The 17,968-nt window shown below is 32.4% G+C and overlaps 2 protein-coding genes across 2 annotated transcripts; both read left to right on the top strand.

Moving 5' to 3' along the window:
• Nucleotides 1-6,553: 6,553 nt before the first annotated feature.
• LOC133302835 (stromal 70 kDa heat shock-related protein, chloroplastic) lies at nucleotides 6,554-12,924 on the top strand. The gene is made up of 8 exons (XM_061502656.1): nucleotides 6,554-7,273; nucleotides 10,259-10,511; nucleotides 10,615-10,694; nucleotides 10,792-10,934; nucleotides 11,038-11,136; nucleotides 11,308-11,497; nucleotides 11,692-12,090; nucleotides 12,274-12,924. The coding sequence occupies exons 1-8, from the start codon at nucleotides 6,719-6,721 to the stop codon at nucleotides 12,670-12,672; spliced, it is 2,118 nt and encodes a 705-aa protein (XP_061358640.1). The 5' UTR covers nucleotides 6,554-6,718; the 3' UTR covers nucleotides 12,673-12,924.
• A 1,310-nt stretch (nucleotides 12,925-14,234) lies between these two features.
• Nucleotides 14,235-17,730, top strand: LOC133302836 (thiamine biosynthetic bifunctional enzyme BTH1, chloroplastic-like). Its single transcript, XM_061502657.1, has 5 exons — nucleotides 14,235-14,261; nucleotides 14,373-14,449; nucleotides 15,265-15,399; nucleotides 16,669-16,733; nucleotides 17,675-17,730. The coding sequence occupies exons 1-5, from the start codon at nucleotides 14,235-14,237 to the stop codon at nucleotides 17,728-17,730; spliced, it is 360 nt and encodes a 119-aa protein (XP_061358641.1).
• The last annotated feature ends 238 nt before the right edge of the window (nucleotides 17,731-17,968 follow it).

Genomic DNA, 17,968 nt, shown 5'->3' with positions numbered 1-17,968 from the left:
TCCTCAATTACACATGCATAATCCAATCACTTACCTCAATCCACTTGGTCCAGGACCAAGGGCAATCCACCGATTCACAGTTCGGGATTCAGATCGACGTACGACAACCTATACAACCATGTACAACCATCAGTATACGTCAATTTCCATCAAAATGCGAAAACCACAAAATCCTCCCCTTCCTCTTGAAGGTTCGGCCAAACAAGGCAAAAATTCAAATTTATTTTTATAAATTTTCTTTCTCATTTTATTACACATCCTTAGGTTGTCAAGAGGGTAATTCAAGTGCCGTTTTTCTGTTTTACGTCTTTTAAGCACCGTTTTGCTAAATAATTCACTCTAGGTTCCTTGGTGACCCTAAACACAATTTATTACTTTTTATTAATTCTACCACTTTCCAACCACCACACAACCCATTTTAATACCATTTAACACTTGATATATCATTCAATCAACATAAACAACCTCAACTCCCTAATGCACCCTTTGTGGCCAAATTGCACACATGGAATGTCCAAAGGATTCTCACTCAATTTTAATCATTCCACACCTCTTACAACACCATTATATTAACATATAATCATCTAACAACTCACCAATAACATCTCAAAACATTTTCCAAAATCCAAGTCATGACACTTCCAAAAATATTCTAAGTTACAAAATCACATTTTTCACCTAAAATTTTCATTGCATTTATAGCTAATACACATTATTCTAAGACACTTTCATGTACAAATTTTTCTCAATTGAGCTCTCTAACATCACACATCAACAAATCAATGTTTAGGGTTCATGAATATCAACTATAATTAAACAATGTAAATGAGATGGAAATATACTCACAACCAAGGCTAGATGCTAACCCAAGACTCGTCCAAGCAATGGAAGCTCAAATTACTCCATGAACCTCCATTTTTCTCCATAAATTCGCAGCTGGTTTTGGCTTGGATCTCCCCAAAGAGATGGTTTCAAGGCTGAAGAGTGCTAGCAATGTGTTTAGAAGGTTGTTTCCAACAAATTTCAACACAAAAATCACTTGATTTGGTTAAGAAATGATATAGTTATAGAGAAAAGAAAATTTTGAGTGAAGATGGTGGTGAGGGGCTGCCATGTGCGGATTTCATGAGGAAGAAGGAGAGAGAAGAAGATGAATGGTGAGGGAGGGTGATGTGGCTTAAGTGGACTTAAGTGGGGTGGGTCCCACGCCACCTCACGCGATTTAAAATTCATCCGAATTTTCACTAAACGTCCAAAAATTCACATCTTATTTAGAAACTCTAATTTTTAATATTAATTATTCTCCTTTTAATTTTACTTGATCAGATGAATCATGAGTTTTCCGGTCGTTCGGAGAAAACACTGTTTTAAGCTGTTGCACGCGCCGTTGGCACGCTTCCCCAAACTAACTTATTTCCATCAAATTTTTATCAGAAATCATATTTCCTAGTCCTATAGACCATTTATAACTCATATTTGAAACCTAGAGCTCAAAACTCAACTGGAACGTTTTACGGTGCAATCATACTGCGATATTTTGACCCGGTAAAAACACTATTCACTGATTTTTCTGAAACTTGTCTATCCACTCAATTTTTCGTTCTGAATCCATTTTCAGGGTTATTTTTACCATTTGAGACCTTCTACTCAATTTTTATCTTCCTAGGGTTGCGTGTTGGCTAATTACCGTTTTGCCCTTTCTTTGTATTTTGACCCAATCTTCAGGATTTTTCACTAATCCTTCACTTAATTACTCACTTAATATTTTAATATTTAATTTAGAATTGTGAGGTGTTATATGGGGCTACCACAATGGGTGATAACCCCTGAGTATTGTAGAGGCCATACAAGATGGTAAATCCGCGTGTAGAGGTATAAGGAGAGCTACTTATACTCTTTGTAGGTTGCAGACATGAATAAAGCCTACTTTGTTCTCTGGCCAGTAGACTAGTTGCGTACACACATGACATGCACATATGCGACATTACACACTCATTTGATATACTGCATTGCATGCTCATTCTTATATACTGCATTATACACTGTTATAAATGGTCTAGTATAGCTATTCTCCTTACCTTATTACTGTTCAATTTCTTTATATACTGTTTACACTGCTTTTCGAACTTATATTACACCTGTAAGTGAGCTTACTGAGATTTCTGTTAGAAATTTCACCCATTCTAGGGCACATTTTTCAGGATATGACGTTCGTGAGACGGACAATGATAGAGTTAAAAGGTCGGCATAGAGATTTCATTATTGTTATGAGCCATACATATTATGATTAACTATTTTGCTATGATGAGACTTTATTGAGACTAGACTTGATGGATTATGTTGTTAGTTGTGGTAAGCATAGTGGTTGTATATGTCATTGTTAAATAATCTGTTTATTTGTTGACTTAAGAATTTGTATTATAGCACCATGAGTTATGGATGCTTCTGAATCGTTATCTATGAAGACGAGGTATTTCAGGTTTTATTTTAGCATTGCAATAATATAACAATTTTTATTAAATTGAAAAGTTAATCCACCATGAGAATTAACGTTATTTATTTAAATAAAATAATATATTATTTTTGCAATTAATTATTATAAACTGCGCTTTAAATATTATTTATATATTAATACACCGGATGTTACAGATAAAGTAACACTATATATATATATATATATATATATATATATATATATATATATATATGGGTCATGATCATTTTATACTAGTGTAAGTTACACTCTTAATCTTGATCATTGATTCCACTTATATCTAAGCGCTCTAATTTTTTAGCAATGTGAGCCATTGAATACAAGTGGATCAATGATCAAGATTGAGTGTAAAACTTTTAATTTTTACATTGGTGTAAGAATATCCTGCCCATATATATATATGGAATGTGTGAGGGATTGATGTCTTGTCTTGTAATTATTTTTTATTTTGGCTTTTTGCTGGTTACGTGTTGCAAGAAAGGGATCTATTAATCTCATATTGTATGAGATAATTATCTCATGCAACAGAAACAAGATAGTAGGGTCCAACATTTATAAAAAAAAATAAAATAAAAAAATAATGTAAACTCCACTACTTTGTCTCTGTTGCATGAGATAATTATCTCATGCAACATGAGCTCGCTGCGTAGAACTCAAATTATAAATTGTCATGCCAAACATGCTGAAACGATCATGAATATTGTCATCATGTTTAGAAGCAGAGGTAGCGCGGGATAAACTGTTGCTACTGTTGCTGTGACTGGGGTTCATGCCATGACTACCATGATTATGTGACGCTGCCCACTTCTCAGCAAGACCATCACCTTCAAGCATTCGGACCACTTCAGACATTTTGGGGCGAAGAAAACTTGGTTACAAGTGTGGTTAACAAAATTATAAAAGGATGATTAAATAATGAGAAAAGTGTTTATTTCTTTTAAATGACACAACTTATATCCTTTCACTCTTATAAAGAGGTGAGACCCACACGTTTATTTTTTTTTTGTCAACTCTCTCTCCTTCTTTATCTATCTCTTTCTTAAAATAACACACATTTTTCCCTTAAATAATTGGAATCCTCTTATTTCTCGAGACAAATACTTTCTGGAAGTTTGTTGGAGACCTTAGAGCTCGCTGCGTAGAACTCAAATTTTATCATATATGAAGTGATCACACCTTGTTAAAATTTTTAATAGTCTATAAGATTTCAGCCTTTAATCAAAAGATGAATTTAATAAAAAAGATTTAAAAATGAAATTTTAATATCTCACACAGTCTTGTAAGAGTAATAAATAACATATCTTAAGGAAATAATATACTTCAATAAATAAAAATGAAAGCTACAAATAATCAAATTTTTTGATAATTTTGAAATATAAAAATTAACGATTAAAATTTAATGTAAAATTTATTCCTCTTAAATTGATCTAAGTTGATCATATCCTTATATATATATATATATATATATATATATATATATATATATATATATATATATATATGGAAAATATTTTCTCATGTTGTAAGAGAGTTGTTTTCTCTTACTATTGATCTTTCAATTTTTGTGCAATAATTTCTTTTATTTTTTAATAGATGTAGACCCCACATAAGATGTGTCTACAACATAAGAAAATTTTCTCCTATCGCATGAGAAAATCGAAACCCATATATATATATATGGGAAAACATTTTCTCATCTTGCATGATAATTCAATTCTCATGTTGCGACTCTTCGATTTCTGTGCAAAGTTTTTCTTTTTCTCTTTTTAATAAATGTGGAGCCCACCATTAGTTGAGTCACAACATGAGAATTGAATTCTCATACAACATAAAAAAATCAAATCCCTATATATATATATATATATATATATATACATATATATATATATAACATGAGGGGTTTGTTTTTCTCATGTTGCATGAGAAAACAAACCCTTCTTACACACACCATAAAAAGATGTGCCACATTTTTTTTTATTATTATTTTTTTAAATAGGTGAGTCCCACACATGATGTATCTATGACATGAGATTAGAATCTCCTACAACATAAGATTTATTTTTCCCATAAAATGAAGGATCAATTCATAATAACTTTATAAAAAATATAAATAATATCTATTTAAAAAATATAAAGTACATTAATTTTGATGTATACATATGAACTCCAAAATAATTTAAGATAGTATAAGAATGATATATACCGGTATTAACTGATTTTTCATGAGAACCTGAACCAGGCTTCCATATTTTAATGTATTTAAAGATTATTTTTAATATCAAATATTAGAAATTACGACTCTTGCTGATTAATTTAAATTCATATATATTTTTGTAATATATTAAATTTTGCATAAAAAATAATATTACATTTTTTACATTAATAGTTAAATTTAATGGTTACGAAATTTCTCGTCATTAATAATATAATTCTCAATATTTTTCCTTATTGATGAAAGATTGCTTTAAAAAATAAAATTAATGGTTGTGAATATAAATTTAAAGACATACTTCTGAAATAGGTGAATTTCATTCTTATTAAATTAATTCTTTTTATATCTTTAATTAAAATTTATTCTTTTTTTCTTAAATTAAAATATAGGGTTCGTTTTTTCTGCAGTTACTGCAGATAAGCTATCTACAGTAAGTCCAATACGACATCGTTTTGGCGTAGAAATTATGGTATTTTTATAATTTTAATTTATTTCAGGGTTATAATAGTTTTTATATTTATAATTTTTTAAAATTTTAATTTCAAAATAACGTCGTTTTCGAAATAAATATAAATAATTTATCTACAATTACTTACGCTGAAATATTTTTCCCTAAAATATATTATCTTGAGAGTCAATTGAGCTTTTAGTCTGGTCTCATTTTAAGAATGATGCTTATTATTGTTAATTTCTCTCCTTTTAAAATTTAAAATATATTTTTAATTATTGTGCATGTTTTATTTTAATCTATATTTTAAAAAAGTTAACCTAAATTAATTATGTATATTTAAATTTAAATTTATTGGACTATAATGTTTTCTGATCATTACATTAACAGTATCTCATTACCCATCTATATATATATATAGGGTTTAGATTTTCTCATGCGATTGGAGAAATTTTTTTTTGTTGTAGACACATTTTATGTGAGACCCACATCTATTAAAAAATAAAAAAGTAAAAGAAAATATTGTACAAACAAATGGTCACTAGTTGGAGAAAATAATTCTTCTACGACATGAAAAAATATTTTCTCATATATATATATATTGTATTAATTTTATAAAGTGAGTATTACTTTTATATATATATATATATATATATATATATATATATATATATATATATATATATATATATATATATATATACATATATATATATATATATATATATATATATAGGTAGGATATTCTTACTACCTATTTTTTCTACTACCACTCCACTACCCCTTTAATCACCATTGGATTCAAAAGTTATTTTTTTTTCTCTCTTTATTCAACTTTTCTTTTAATCAAATGGTGATTAAAGTGGTAGTAGAAAAAATAGGTAGTTAGAATATCCTAGCTCATATATATATATATATATATATATATATATATATATATATATATATAAAGACAAATTATAAGATAAAATAAAAAATATTGTATTAATTTTATAAAGTGACAACTTATTTTAAAGCGAAGGGAGAGTATTACTTTTATTTCACAATAATTGTCATTTCAAAAGTTTTGGTTTTAAATTATTTATTATTTTAAAAAAAATTAATATTATTAATTATTTTTAAAAACATTTATTTATATAATTTAATTAAGGGTTTTATAAGAGTTATGTTGTAGGAAAAATGATTGTGTAATGTTATAGAGATTCTTTTTGCGTGTCTTAACTTTTTTAAATTTTTTTTGTTTTAAAAAGTGCGGTCCCACAAAATGGTGTGTGTAGGAAATTTGACGGTGTCACGACAATCCCTTTAATTAAAATAGAATTATTTGATATTGAACTGAGGGAACTTGCTAACAGAAGATTATGCGCACCTTGTCGCAAGGCTTTTGGCGATTAATTTGAACTTTGAAGTGTCGTCTTATCGCAAAGGTTGTGCTTGTGCTGTTGTGCACTCCCTAAACCCTTCGAACTTCCAGAAGCCTCTCCTCCTCTCATCTCCACACTCTCATATCTGCAAATTAAGGGTTAGGGTTCGGAATTCCCCCCCTCTTTTCTGTTCTTAACAGATGGCTTCTTCAAGTGCACAGATACACGGTCTCGGAACCCCCTCTTTCGCTGCTTCACTTAAGAAGCCCAATTCTTCTCATTCTCGAACCCTATTCTTAGGTCAGAGACTAAATAATACTACAGCTTTCCCGCGCTCTGCATTTCTGAAGCTGAAGACCAGAAGGTCTTGCACTGTGGGCCCAGGTCCAGTCAGAGTCGTCAATGAGAAAGTTGTCGGCATTGATTTGGGGACGACTAACTCCGCCGTCGCCGCCATGGAAGGTGGAAAACCAACCATCATTACGAATGCGGAGGGACAGAGGACGACGCCGTCTGTGGTGGCTTATACCAAGAACGGCGACAGGCTGGTTGGTCAAATCGCGAAGCGCCAGGCTGTGGTGAACCCGGAGAACACTTTCTTCTCTGTGAAGAGGTTCATTGGGAGGAAGATGTCTGAGGTTGACGAAGAGTCAAAACAGGTCTCTTACAGGGTTATCAGGGATGAGAACGGCAACGTCAAACTCGATTGCCCCGCCATTGGTAAACAGTTTGCCGCTGAAGAAATTTCTGCCCAGGTCTGTCTTTTCTTATTTTTTCTTTTGATATATATATATATAATATGAAATAAATTATTCTACCTATTATTTTTTTTTCTCTTAGCACTCTCTCCAATACAGTTAGAAACTAGAAAGGAGAAAGAAAATTAAATATTAATTAAGATTATGATCTAATGAATTTTTACAGAGAGTGATAGGCAAAGGTAGATAAAACAAATCTAAAGAGGAGAGAGAAAATTAAATATTAATTAAGATTCTGATTTAATGATCTCTAATAGGATAAGCAAAGGTAGATAGACAAAAAATAGATTATCTATATATATATATATGGAAAAATATTTTTCAAGCTGCTTGAAATAAGTTTATCTCCGGCCATCCTAAAACTACGTCGTTTTGATTATTTATTTTCTTATATTTATTGATTTATTTTTTGAATGGTTATAATTCTTATTTTCTATCTCTTCCTTTATCACTATTGATCCATCTTTGTACGGTTATGATTTGTAGCCGGAGATAAAGTTATCTCCAGCAGCTTGAGAAATGATAAGCCCATATATATATATATATATATATATATATATATATATATATATATAGGCTTTTTGACTCTTATACCCCTTGTTAATTAAAAAATAACCACTTTACCCCCTTTTTAATACTATATATTCATTTACCCCTGTTTAATAGATTAAGAAAACATTTAATCGATTAAGTGCTGGAAAAATATTATCATCACCTTCCATCATCTCAGTTTCTTTCTTTCTGCAAATAGAAACGACAGGGACACTCCTCCTGTTGGTACGTTTGCATCTATGTTCTCTTAAGCTAATCCTTCAGCTTCCGTTGGGTTCAAAAATTCATCCAATTCTTTAACCTGAAACAATTTAAAGTAAGAATCTTTTTAAAAATAAACGTCCCACCAATTCACCATCACAATTTCAGAAAAGGGGTGGGCAAGAACCCTTTTAAAAATAGAGCACCATATGCTTCCGCTTGCCTTCCAGAATTAAAAGCATATAAATTAAATTCTTCTGATGCAGCTTTTGTAGACCAAAGTCTCAAGTTGATTGTGGTTTTACTTTTATATCTTGGAATCGGAACATCATGTGCAACAGCTTTTATATCTTCAAAATGTTTCATTCTTGCATTTCTTGGGATGATCTCGATTTCTTTATTACTGTAAATTGTATAAATTGTTCTAATCATTTTCTGCATTCTTTTGATTCAGAAACCCTTTTCTGAAATTGTGATGATGGGAAGTTTATTTTAAAAAGGTTCTTGCTTTAAACTGTTTCAAGTTGAAGGAATGCATGAATTTTTGAATCCAACGAAAGGAGTAGTTGGAGAAGAGAACATAGGTGCAGCACGAGAAGGGCCCTGCAGTTTCTACTCGCAGAAAGAAAAAAAGAGATATGCTGAAAGCAGATTATAATATTTTTTTATTTAACACTTAATCGATTAAACATCTTTTGTAATCGATTAAACAAGGGCGTATAAGTGTATAGTATTGAAACAAGGGCACACAAGTGTATAGTATTGAAATGGGGGCAAAGTTGTTATTTTTTAATTAATAAGGGGTAAAAAGGTTAAAAAGCCTATATATATATATAGGGTTTGCTTTTTCTGCGGTTACTGTAGATAAATTATCTGCATTAAGCCCAATACAATATCGTTTTGGGACGGAAATCATGGTGTTTTTGTAATTTTAATTTATTTTAGGATTATTATAGTCTTTATAATTATAATTTTATAATATTTCAATCTCAAAACGACGTTGTTTTTGGAGTAAATGCTTATCTGCAGAAATATTTTTCTTATATATATATATATATATATATATATATATATGGATTTATATTTCTGTATTGATCAAATACTTGCCATATATATACTTGAAAGCATTAAATGCGGAGAATAATATCTATACAAAGCATGAAAGCATTAAATATGAGAAATCATAACCATATATATATATATGTATATATATACATATATATATGTATATATATATATAGAAAAAAATTACTCTTATGCTACATGTGATAACTTTCTCTCCTACACACTCTTCGATAATTGTGCCACCTTTTTTTTTTTTTTTTTTCAGATGATGAAACCTACAAATTTGTCTCTATGACATGAAATAATTTATCTCCTTTAGCATGAGATTAATAAAACCTATATATATATATATATATATATATATATATATATATATATATATATATAGGGTTTACATTTCTGCAGTTTTTGTATGTGCAGCAATCAAATACTTGCCATATATATACTTGAAAACCTTAAATGCGAGGAATCATAACCATACAAAAGATGAAAGCATTAAATGTGGGGAATCATAATCACACACCTGTTGTTGCTGTATGTAAAGCGACTGCAGAAATGATTTTACTTATATATATATATATTTATATTTATAGGGTAAATGATTTCTCCCGTCAATGGAGATAAGTTATCTCCGGTGAGTTCAAAATGATGTCGTTTTTGGGCGGAAATCAAGGTGTTTTTGTAATTATAATATATTGCGGGGTTATATTAGTTTTTATCATTATAGTTTTTTAATTTTATAACCCAAAACAACGTCGTTTTGAGCTTACTGGAGATAACTTTATCTCCGGTGACTGGAGAAATGCTTTTACTGGAGATAACTTTATCTCCGGTGACTGGAGAAATGCTTTTTCCATATTTATATATATTGCACTTCATGGTAGTTAGTTATGTTGCTGTATGCATTCTGTGAATTTCCTCGTCGATGACATGATTTATTTTTTATTTTTGGAAGAAAGAAGCAATTATTTTTTGAAATTCGGGTTATCTAATTCATCATGGGTCTCCTACGTGGCAATAACTCATTGTTTCTAAATGGATTCTTTCCTGACATATTGTTATTCTTTTTCTTAAGAAATATAGATTTGGAGATTTTGTTGCCACATTTGACATCCAGATTGATATACTTATCGATTCTGCTTCTGTTATTGCTTGGTGATATAGGTCTTGAGGAAGCTTGTGGATGATGCTTCAAAATTTTTGAATGATAAAGTGACTAAGGCTGTAGTTACTGTGCCGGCATACTTCAACGATTCACAAAGGACTGCTACTAAGGATGCTGGTCGGATTGCTGGTTTAGAAGTTCTTCGTATTATCAATGAACCAACTGCTGCATCGTTGGCCTATGGCTTTGAAAGGAAAAACAATGAAACCATCTTGGTATTTGACCTTGGAGGTGGTACTTTTGATGTCTCAGGTATCGGAAGCGACTCAGAGTTGTCCTCCTTTCACGTTTGAAGTTTTGTTTGATAGGATTTTTTTTTATTTTGTATTGAAGCTAATAGAGTGAATTGTCTCAGTACTTGAGGTTGGTGATGGTGTGTTCGAAGTGCTGTCTACTTCTGGTGATACACACTTGGGTGGTGATGACTTTGATAAGGTTGGATTCTTTCGTATGTTAGTATTATCAATTGGTTTATTTTGTGATTAATATGTTTTTTTTCTAACTATATCGTATCATAATCTATTGGTTGTAGAGAGTTGTTGATTGGCTGGCTTTAAACTTCAAGAGAGATGAGGGTATAGACCTTTTGAAAGACAAACAAGCCCTTCAGCGCCTCACTGAGACAGCTGAGAAAGCAAAAATGGAGCTCTCATCATTGACTCAGACCAACATCAGGTATTTATTTGTCATTGAGCAATCTACGCCCAATCCAGTAGTTTTTGGGTGTGCCACTTAAGCTTTCTGCAGACTACTGAGCTATTAATACTTTTTGTTTCAGTCTTCCATTCATAACTGCTACAGCAGATGGCCCCAAGCATATTGAGACCACCCTTACCAGGGCTAAATTCGAGGAATTATGTTCAGATCTTCTTGACAGGTATTGATAACTGAATCTATTTTCTTGCCTAATTATGAACTTTAAGGGGTTTCAATGAGTAACAAACTGTTTTTCAAGCTGATATGATTTTTCCGCTTCCTTGTTGCTCTTATACAAAAACTGAATAAAATACTCAGGCATAATAATTTAATTGTATGAATTGTGTTTCAGGCTCAAGACACCAGTTGAAAATTCATTAAGGGATGCAAAACTCTCGATTAATGATATTGATGAGGTGATACTTGTGGGGGGATCTACGCGTATCCCTGCTGTTCAGGAGCTTGTAAAGAAGATGACTGGGAAGGACCCAAATGTTACTGTCAATCCAGATGAAGTTGTTGCCCTTGGAGCTGCAGTTCAGGTGGGATTTAACTGTCTTCATTGAGGAATTATTTAATTTTTTTAAAAGGGGATTTTTATTTTTTATTATAACGGGTGGGGGAGGGGAGAGAGAATGTTGTTTAAGCTTAAGAGAGCTGTTTGAAAATATTGTTTTCTGGGTAGCATATTATATTTATTGATTATCTTTTTTTGTAATTTTTGAATTGATTTTAGGCTGGTGTCTTGGCTGGAGATGTCAGTGACATTGTGCTATTGGATGTTACTCCGTTATCATTGGGACTGGAAACTCTAGGTGGTGTAATGACAAAAATTATTCCTCGAAACACTACTCTTCCCACCTCAAAGTCAGAGGTTTTCTCTACCGCCGCTGATGGACAGACCAGTGTAGAGATCAACGTCCTTCAGGGCGAAAGAGAATTTGTTAGGGACAATAAATCTCTTGGCAGTTTCCGCTTGGACGGTATCCCTCCTGCACCTCGTGGGGTTCCTCAGATTGAGGTGAAATTTGACATTGATGCCAACGGCATTCTGTCAGTTGCTGCTGTAGACAAGGGCACAGGGAAGAAGCAAGATATTACCATTACTGGTGCTAGCACCTTGCCTACTGATGAGGTATGATGCTCTATGGCTGTCAATATTACTTGCATATATAGACTGTGTATAGTGTTCATTAGTTTTTATTGCCGGTTACTTCTTTTTGGATGCAATGAAAGAATTTTCCAGTATTATGGTTATGTGACATTTGAGTTAGGAAGCTTGAATGATGCTTATGATCATCTCTTGAATGAAATGCAGGTAGAGAAGATGGTAAAGGAGGCTGAGAGATTTGCGAAGGAGGACAAAGAGAAGAGGGATGCCATTGATACTAAGAACCAGGCGGATTCTGTTGTCTATCAGACAGAGAAGCAGTTGAAAGAGCTTGGAGACAAGGTTCCTGGCCCTGTAAAAGAGAAGGTTGAAGCAAAACTTGGAGAGCTTAAAGATGCAATTTCTGGTGGTTCGACCCAAGCTATTAAGGATGCCATGGCTGCCCTCAATCAGGAAGTTATGCAGCTTGGTCAGTCCCTATACAACCAGCCAGGAACTCCGGGCGCTGGGCCTACACCACCTGGTAGCGAGTCTGGCCCCTCAGAATCATCAGGCAAGGGACCCGATGGGGATGTCATTGATGCAGACTTTACTGACTCTAAATGAGTTTATAGAGATTAAGTGATAATTTTTTTTCTATGGGTGAATACTTGGGTTTTGTGTTGAGGCTTGTAATCCTCTATTATTTTTATATGCATATGTACGATTAAACTTGTTGCCAACGAGCAGTGTGTTATTATTGCTTCATCTGGTAAATCTCTTGGTTTAAATATTTAACTTCACTGATCAGACTTCATCTGCTATTGAAAGTAGCATTTTGGAAATTTGCTCTTGTAAAATTTCAAGAATTTTAAGTTTAAACCGTGAGAGCATTATGATATTATCTGTTGCTTTAGAATGATTATTTTTGTGTGTCCTAGTGGAATTGGATTGTCAATCCTTTCTTTCTTTGTTGTCTTTTCCTAATCATGTTCATTTGTAAAAACTAATTACTCCCTTTACTTGTCAGCCTGTATCAGTTGTGTTATATCTGTTTACTGGAGAAGTTTATATAATGTACATAAACTTGACTGTTTTGTTGTTAAACGTTATGATCCTTCTTTCTGATACTTTGACTGTTTCATCTTTTTCATTACAAACTTATTTCTGGAATTTTGTGGTCAATTAATTGACATATAATAATCTAGATATAAAAGAATTTCCTTGTATTTGGAAATATTTAAATACTCAACATGATCTCATTTCATATCTGATTCTTATGCTTATACTTTATTTATTCCATTGATAATTGAAAATTAATTTCTGAATTCTGGAAAACTATGCTTTCACCCTTAACTATTTAACATGATTTTAACCCAAAAAAATGATTTCTTTTTAAATTTTTTGACTTGTGTTTTTTGTGTACAATTGAGATAATTCACTACCTGCCTGAGATTGAGCATTTTGGCAAAGGCCCAGATGCGCTTAGCAAGGCTGGCCAAATTGCGCAGAGCAGTTGAAGTCTGTGCTCTCTGATATGCTTGTTGATGTGGTAAGTCAAAATAGTGAGTGCTACAGCATAGTTTTCCAGTACTTTTCCTAGTTGTAACCTTTATGATCCAAGAGAACTCTTTAAGGTAGTTCATATTGCTTGACAAGAAACCTTCACACTTCTGTCTTTGCATATTGAAAACCATCTCAAAATTAATAGGAAGCTGTATCTAGAGACCTATTGAGCATGTTAGTGTGTTCTAGCAAGCAAGTTCATGTGTTGCCTAATGTTTCCTGCAAAACTTGCTTCTTATATTCAAAATAATTGTTTTGCATAGTCCCACTTTCATCGCTTGGGTGAAATGTCCAAGGAACTGTGACCTGCTTTGAATACCACATCCTGTGAAAGAATAAGACATGTATGGCATTCCACTTGCCATTTGAAGTGTCAGATTGTGGGAAATATCTAAACATAATTATTAGATATTAATATGATATTTATATGCTGTGAGTACTCCTTTTGGAGGGAGGGGAGGCAGGGACATGATCGCCTAAGTTCTCAGCATGATACTCATTATAATGATTGCTTTCTTTCTGTTCTCCTTGATACACCCTGATATCTTGGTTAACTGCAGCTGTGGTTGCTAATATTTTTTCCATCTGAACTAATTATGCTATGTCCCTAGGTCAAAACAGGCATGATACCCTCTCCTAGTGCAGTGAAGGTATCAGAGCCTTATAAAATTTCCTGTCAAAGGTATTCACTTGTACAAAAATTTCTAACTTATTTGTTTAATTGCAATTGGACGGAGTTCTGTACTTCATTTTTGCTGAAGGCAGCTATTGTGGTTGATCATGTCATGATATCTACCAGTAGAGATGTACTTGCTGGTCCTGTTCTTGTTGGATTTCGGTATGTGTTTTTGAACATGAACTATGCTGCATCTGTATAACATGAAAGTATTTTCCATACTCTTTGGTCTTCACAACAGAATTCAAATACTCTTCACCATTTGAAATCCTGTGATGTTTTGGCCTGTGCTTAATTTTTTTGATGCAGGAGAATCCAAGAGTACTTCTCTTGGCAGGGTTCTCAGTCACTTCTCCCTTGATTGATAAACCAAGAGTACTCCTCTTGGCACGGTATTCTTCCGATAAGAAAACAGTAACCAAGAGTAATCTTCTCGGTAGGGTACTCCCTTGATAAACAAATCCAGAGTGCTCCTCTTAGGTTGAGTTATCCTCACTCAAGTTTCAAATACTCTCTGAAGGAAACGAAATATCAATAATCAATTATGCTAAAGTCTGAATTACATAAGGCACCTACAAGGTATTTATAACCCAAATATAATAAAAATTCTAAATCAATGCTAATTAGATATACATAAGTTTGATAAAATATAAATTTCCTTAAAATGGATATTTTATCAAAGATAAAACCCCGTAAAATATGAAAAGATATCAATATCATAAATAACATAATTTTCATCAAATCCGTAAACTCTGTATCATTCTGCATAATTTTTTATGGGTTTTTTGTCTATTGGTATTTATAGTTTTTGGCAGAAAACCAAGTTATTTTTAAAATTCAATTTTATTTTCATCCTTATTTTGTACAACACTAGATAGATGGATATTGGATACAAATACTGCTTCTAAAATTATTTCACGTTTATTAATAAGACTCTTAGAAATTGATTCTGCTTTTTTATTGGTTTCTGAATGCAGGGAGGAGCTGCTTCCCATGGCTGACATTGTAACCCCAAATATAAAAGAGGCATCGCTTTTACTTGGTAACATGCCACTAAAATCTATTTCTGATATGAGCACTGCTGCAAAATTGATACATTATTTGGGTCCTAGGTTCGTTGCTGTTTAATATATTTGAACTTTTTGGTTCCAGTCTAACTCATGTTTTAAAACTACTAAGATTTTTTGTCTCTAACTGTTACGAATAGTTATTTGTCTATGCTTTAAGAAACTGGTGGAAATTTCAAATGTAAGTTTATTCTTAAACAGAACTTTGATGCTTAGTAGACTTTCAACATTTTGTTTGGTACAGCTTGAGCTTTACAAGATATGACATATTGTCCTTTTAAAATTTTATTTTATGTTTTGACAAAATTCAAACTATTAGAAAATAATGTCACTAATTGCTCTTGCAGTACTCTTAAATCAAATCTATAACAATGATAAATTGGTATCATCTCTTACTGAATTATCTCAAGGGAGAAACATGCGCTACATGTTTTACTCAAGACATACTTCCAAATGGATATTTTTAGGAAATTACTTTTACATATATGCTTAGAACTAGATAGTGAAACAAACTTCTAAGATCAGAACAACATAGGTGAAATTGTATCTATGGTATGCACTTTCAGCTCAAGTTGAAAACATCTAACGTTGCATGACATGTTTACCCGTAAATATTTTTGCTTATATTATAGTAGCATTGCCTTACATTTGTTTTTTTTTATTTGTTTTTCTTCAGACATTCCCAAGTAACTATACACTTTGTACTGTTTATATCTAAATGGATGATACAATATCCAGAACACGGACCTGGAAACCTTTTAGTAAAATCTTTCTAAAAGAACGCACTGCGTTTTATACATATCTCATATAAAGCACTTGTATCGATGAAGTTTGATACTCTGTGAGAAGTAAAGTGATTGTTTGATTGAATTTCACTTTGGCCCTGAGGGCCTAAGCAGTACTTTTGGAGCTAAGAATACATTCCATATTTATGATATCACTGTTTATATTAAACTGCACAAAATAGATTGTTGAATTGTTTCCCTAAATTAGTTGTTGTAAATAGAGTAATATACTGTACGGGGATGAAATCCCACATAGGTAAATTATTATTATATAATTATTATATTCTGTTATTTAATAAAGCCTTTACTGTGTAATTGAGACATGGATTCATCATGTGTCTCATTTTCTCGTTATTCAGTAGTAATGATGCCCAATAATTCCATCGCTTGTTTTGTATTAGCAGAAAATTCTGATGGTGTTGTATATGTAAGAGTGTTTTGTTTCATGGACCGAGGTCACAGAAATAAATGTAAAAAGGCTTCAACTTAAGAGTAGTCTGCTTTTACAGATGATTAATTTTCGTTACAGGAATGTACTTGTCAAAGGTGGTGACCTCCCTAATTCATCAGATGCTATTGATGTATTCTTTGATGGTAAGATACAAGTCTTGATTCTAGACACAAAAAATAAAAAAATAAAAAATAAAAACCAACTTTTTTCGTGTACTTTTTGCTAATGTATGTCCAAAACTAGGGGTGTTCAAAATGTCCAAAAGATCCAAATCGGTTTTTAGAAAAACCGGTTTTATCTCAAACCACTTCTTATTTTCTAGAACAGTTTCTTTGCCGATCCAAAAATAATAATTGGATATCCATTTGTTTTGGTCTACTAGAAAAAAGGTTTTGTATATTATTGAATTGTATAAAATCTGTACAAGAGCTCACTATATAAAGAGTACTGAAAGACTTAATGGGTTAAGCTCAAAATACACTTCTAGAGTATTCTAGCTATTACAAATAAATAAATAAAATACTAATTCTAATATTTACAGCACTCTCCCTCAAGCTGAGGAATAGATATTAATCATTCTCAGCTTGCTAGTAAGATCTTGAAACCTATCATTAGGAAGACCCTTAGTCAAGACATCAGCTAATTGACGACCAGAAGGGATATATGGAGTAGTAATAAGGCCACTATCGAGTTTCTCTTTGATGAAGTGACGATCAATCTCAATATGTTTGGTTCGATCGTGTTGGACTGGATTGTGGGCTATACAGATGGCTGACTTATTATCACAGAATAACTTCATAGATCCTTCATATCTCACCTTGAGATCATCCAGAATAATTTTCAACCATAACAACTCACAGATTCCTTGAGCCATGGCCCGAAATTCCGCTTCTGCACTTGATCTAGCAACCACATTTTGCTTTTAACTTCTCCATGTTATTAAATTTCCACAGAGAAACATACAATAGCCCGAAGTAGATCGTTTATCAATCACAGATCCAGCATAATCGGCATCTGTATAAACCTCTAAGGAAAGGTTTCCTCCTCTCTGGAACAATAGTCCTTTGCTTGGTGTGCCTTTCAGGTATTGGAGAATCTTGTCCACAACTCGTAAGTGTTTCTCCCTTGGATCATGCATGAATTGACTAGCAACACTAACTGCATAAGCTAGGTCAGGTCTAGCATGAGCTAGATATATCAATCTTCCCACTATTCGTTGATACTGTCCTTTGTCAATTGGAGGACTAAGTTTCACTTCCTAGTCTGTGATTCTGCTCAATCGGAGTACTGTAAGGTTTGCACCCGAGTTTTCCTGCTTCTTTAAGGAGGTCAAGAACATACTTTCTTTGAAAAATAAAAATCCCTTGTTTTGAATGAG

The sequence above is a fragment of the Gastrolobium bilobum genome, unplaced genomic scaffold (genome assembly GCF_033153095.1).
Source record: "Gastrolobium bilobum isolate Gb01-03AN ecotype WA unplaced genomic scaffold, APGP_CSIRO_Gbil_v1 utg587, whole genome shotgun sequence".
NCBI lineage: Eukaryota > Viridiplantae > Streptophyta > Magnoliopsida > Fabales > Fabaceae > Gastrolobium > Gastrolobium bilobum.
This window is presented reverse-complemented; position numbering and strand designations above follow the sequence as displayed.

Coding starts and splice junctions, on each gene's coding strand:
- LOC133302836 (XM_061502657.1), top strand. CDS start 14,235: ATGATACCCTCTCCTAGTGCAGTGAAG. Junction 15,400..16,668: donor ATACATTATTTGGGTCCTAG/GTTCGTTGCTGT, acceptor TTTTCGTTACAG/GAATGTACTTGTCAAAGGTG. Junction 16,734..17,674: donor TATTGATGTATTCTTTGATG/GTAAGATACAAG, acceptor TGTGCCTTTCAG/GTATTGGAGAATCTTGTCCA.
- LOC133302835 (XM_061502656.1), top strand. CDS start 6,719: ATGGCTTCTTCAAGTGCACAGATACACGGTCTCGGAACCCCCTCTTTC. Junction 10,512..10,614: donor TGGTACTTTTGATGTCTCAG/GTATCGGAAGCG, acceptor GAATTGTCTCAG/TACTTGAGGTTGGTGATGGT. Junction 11,137..11,307: donor TGTTCAGATCTTCTTGACAG/GTATTGATAACT, acceptor ATTGTGTTTCAG/GCTCAAGACACCAGTTGAAA.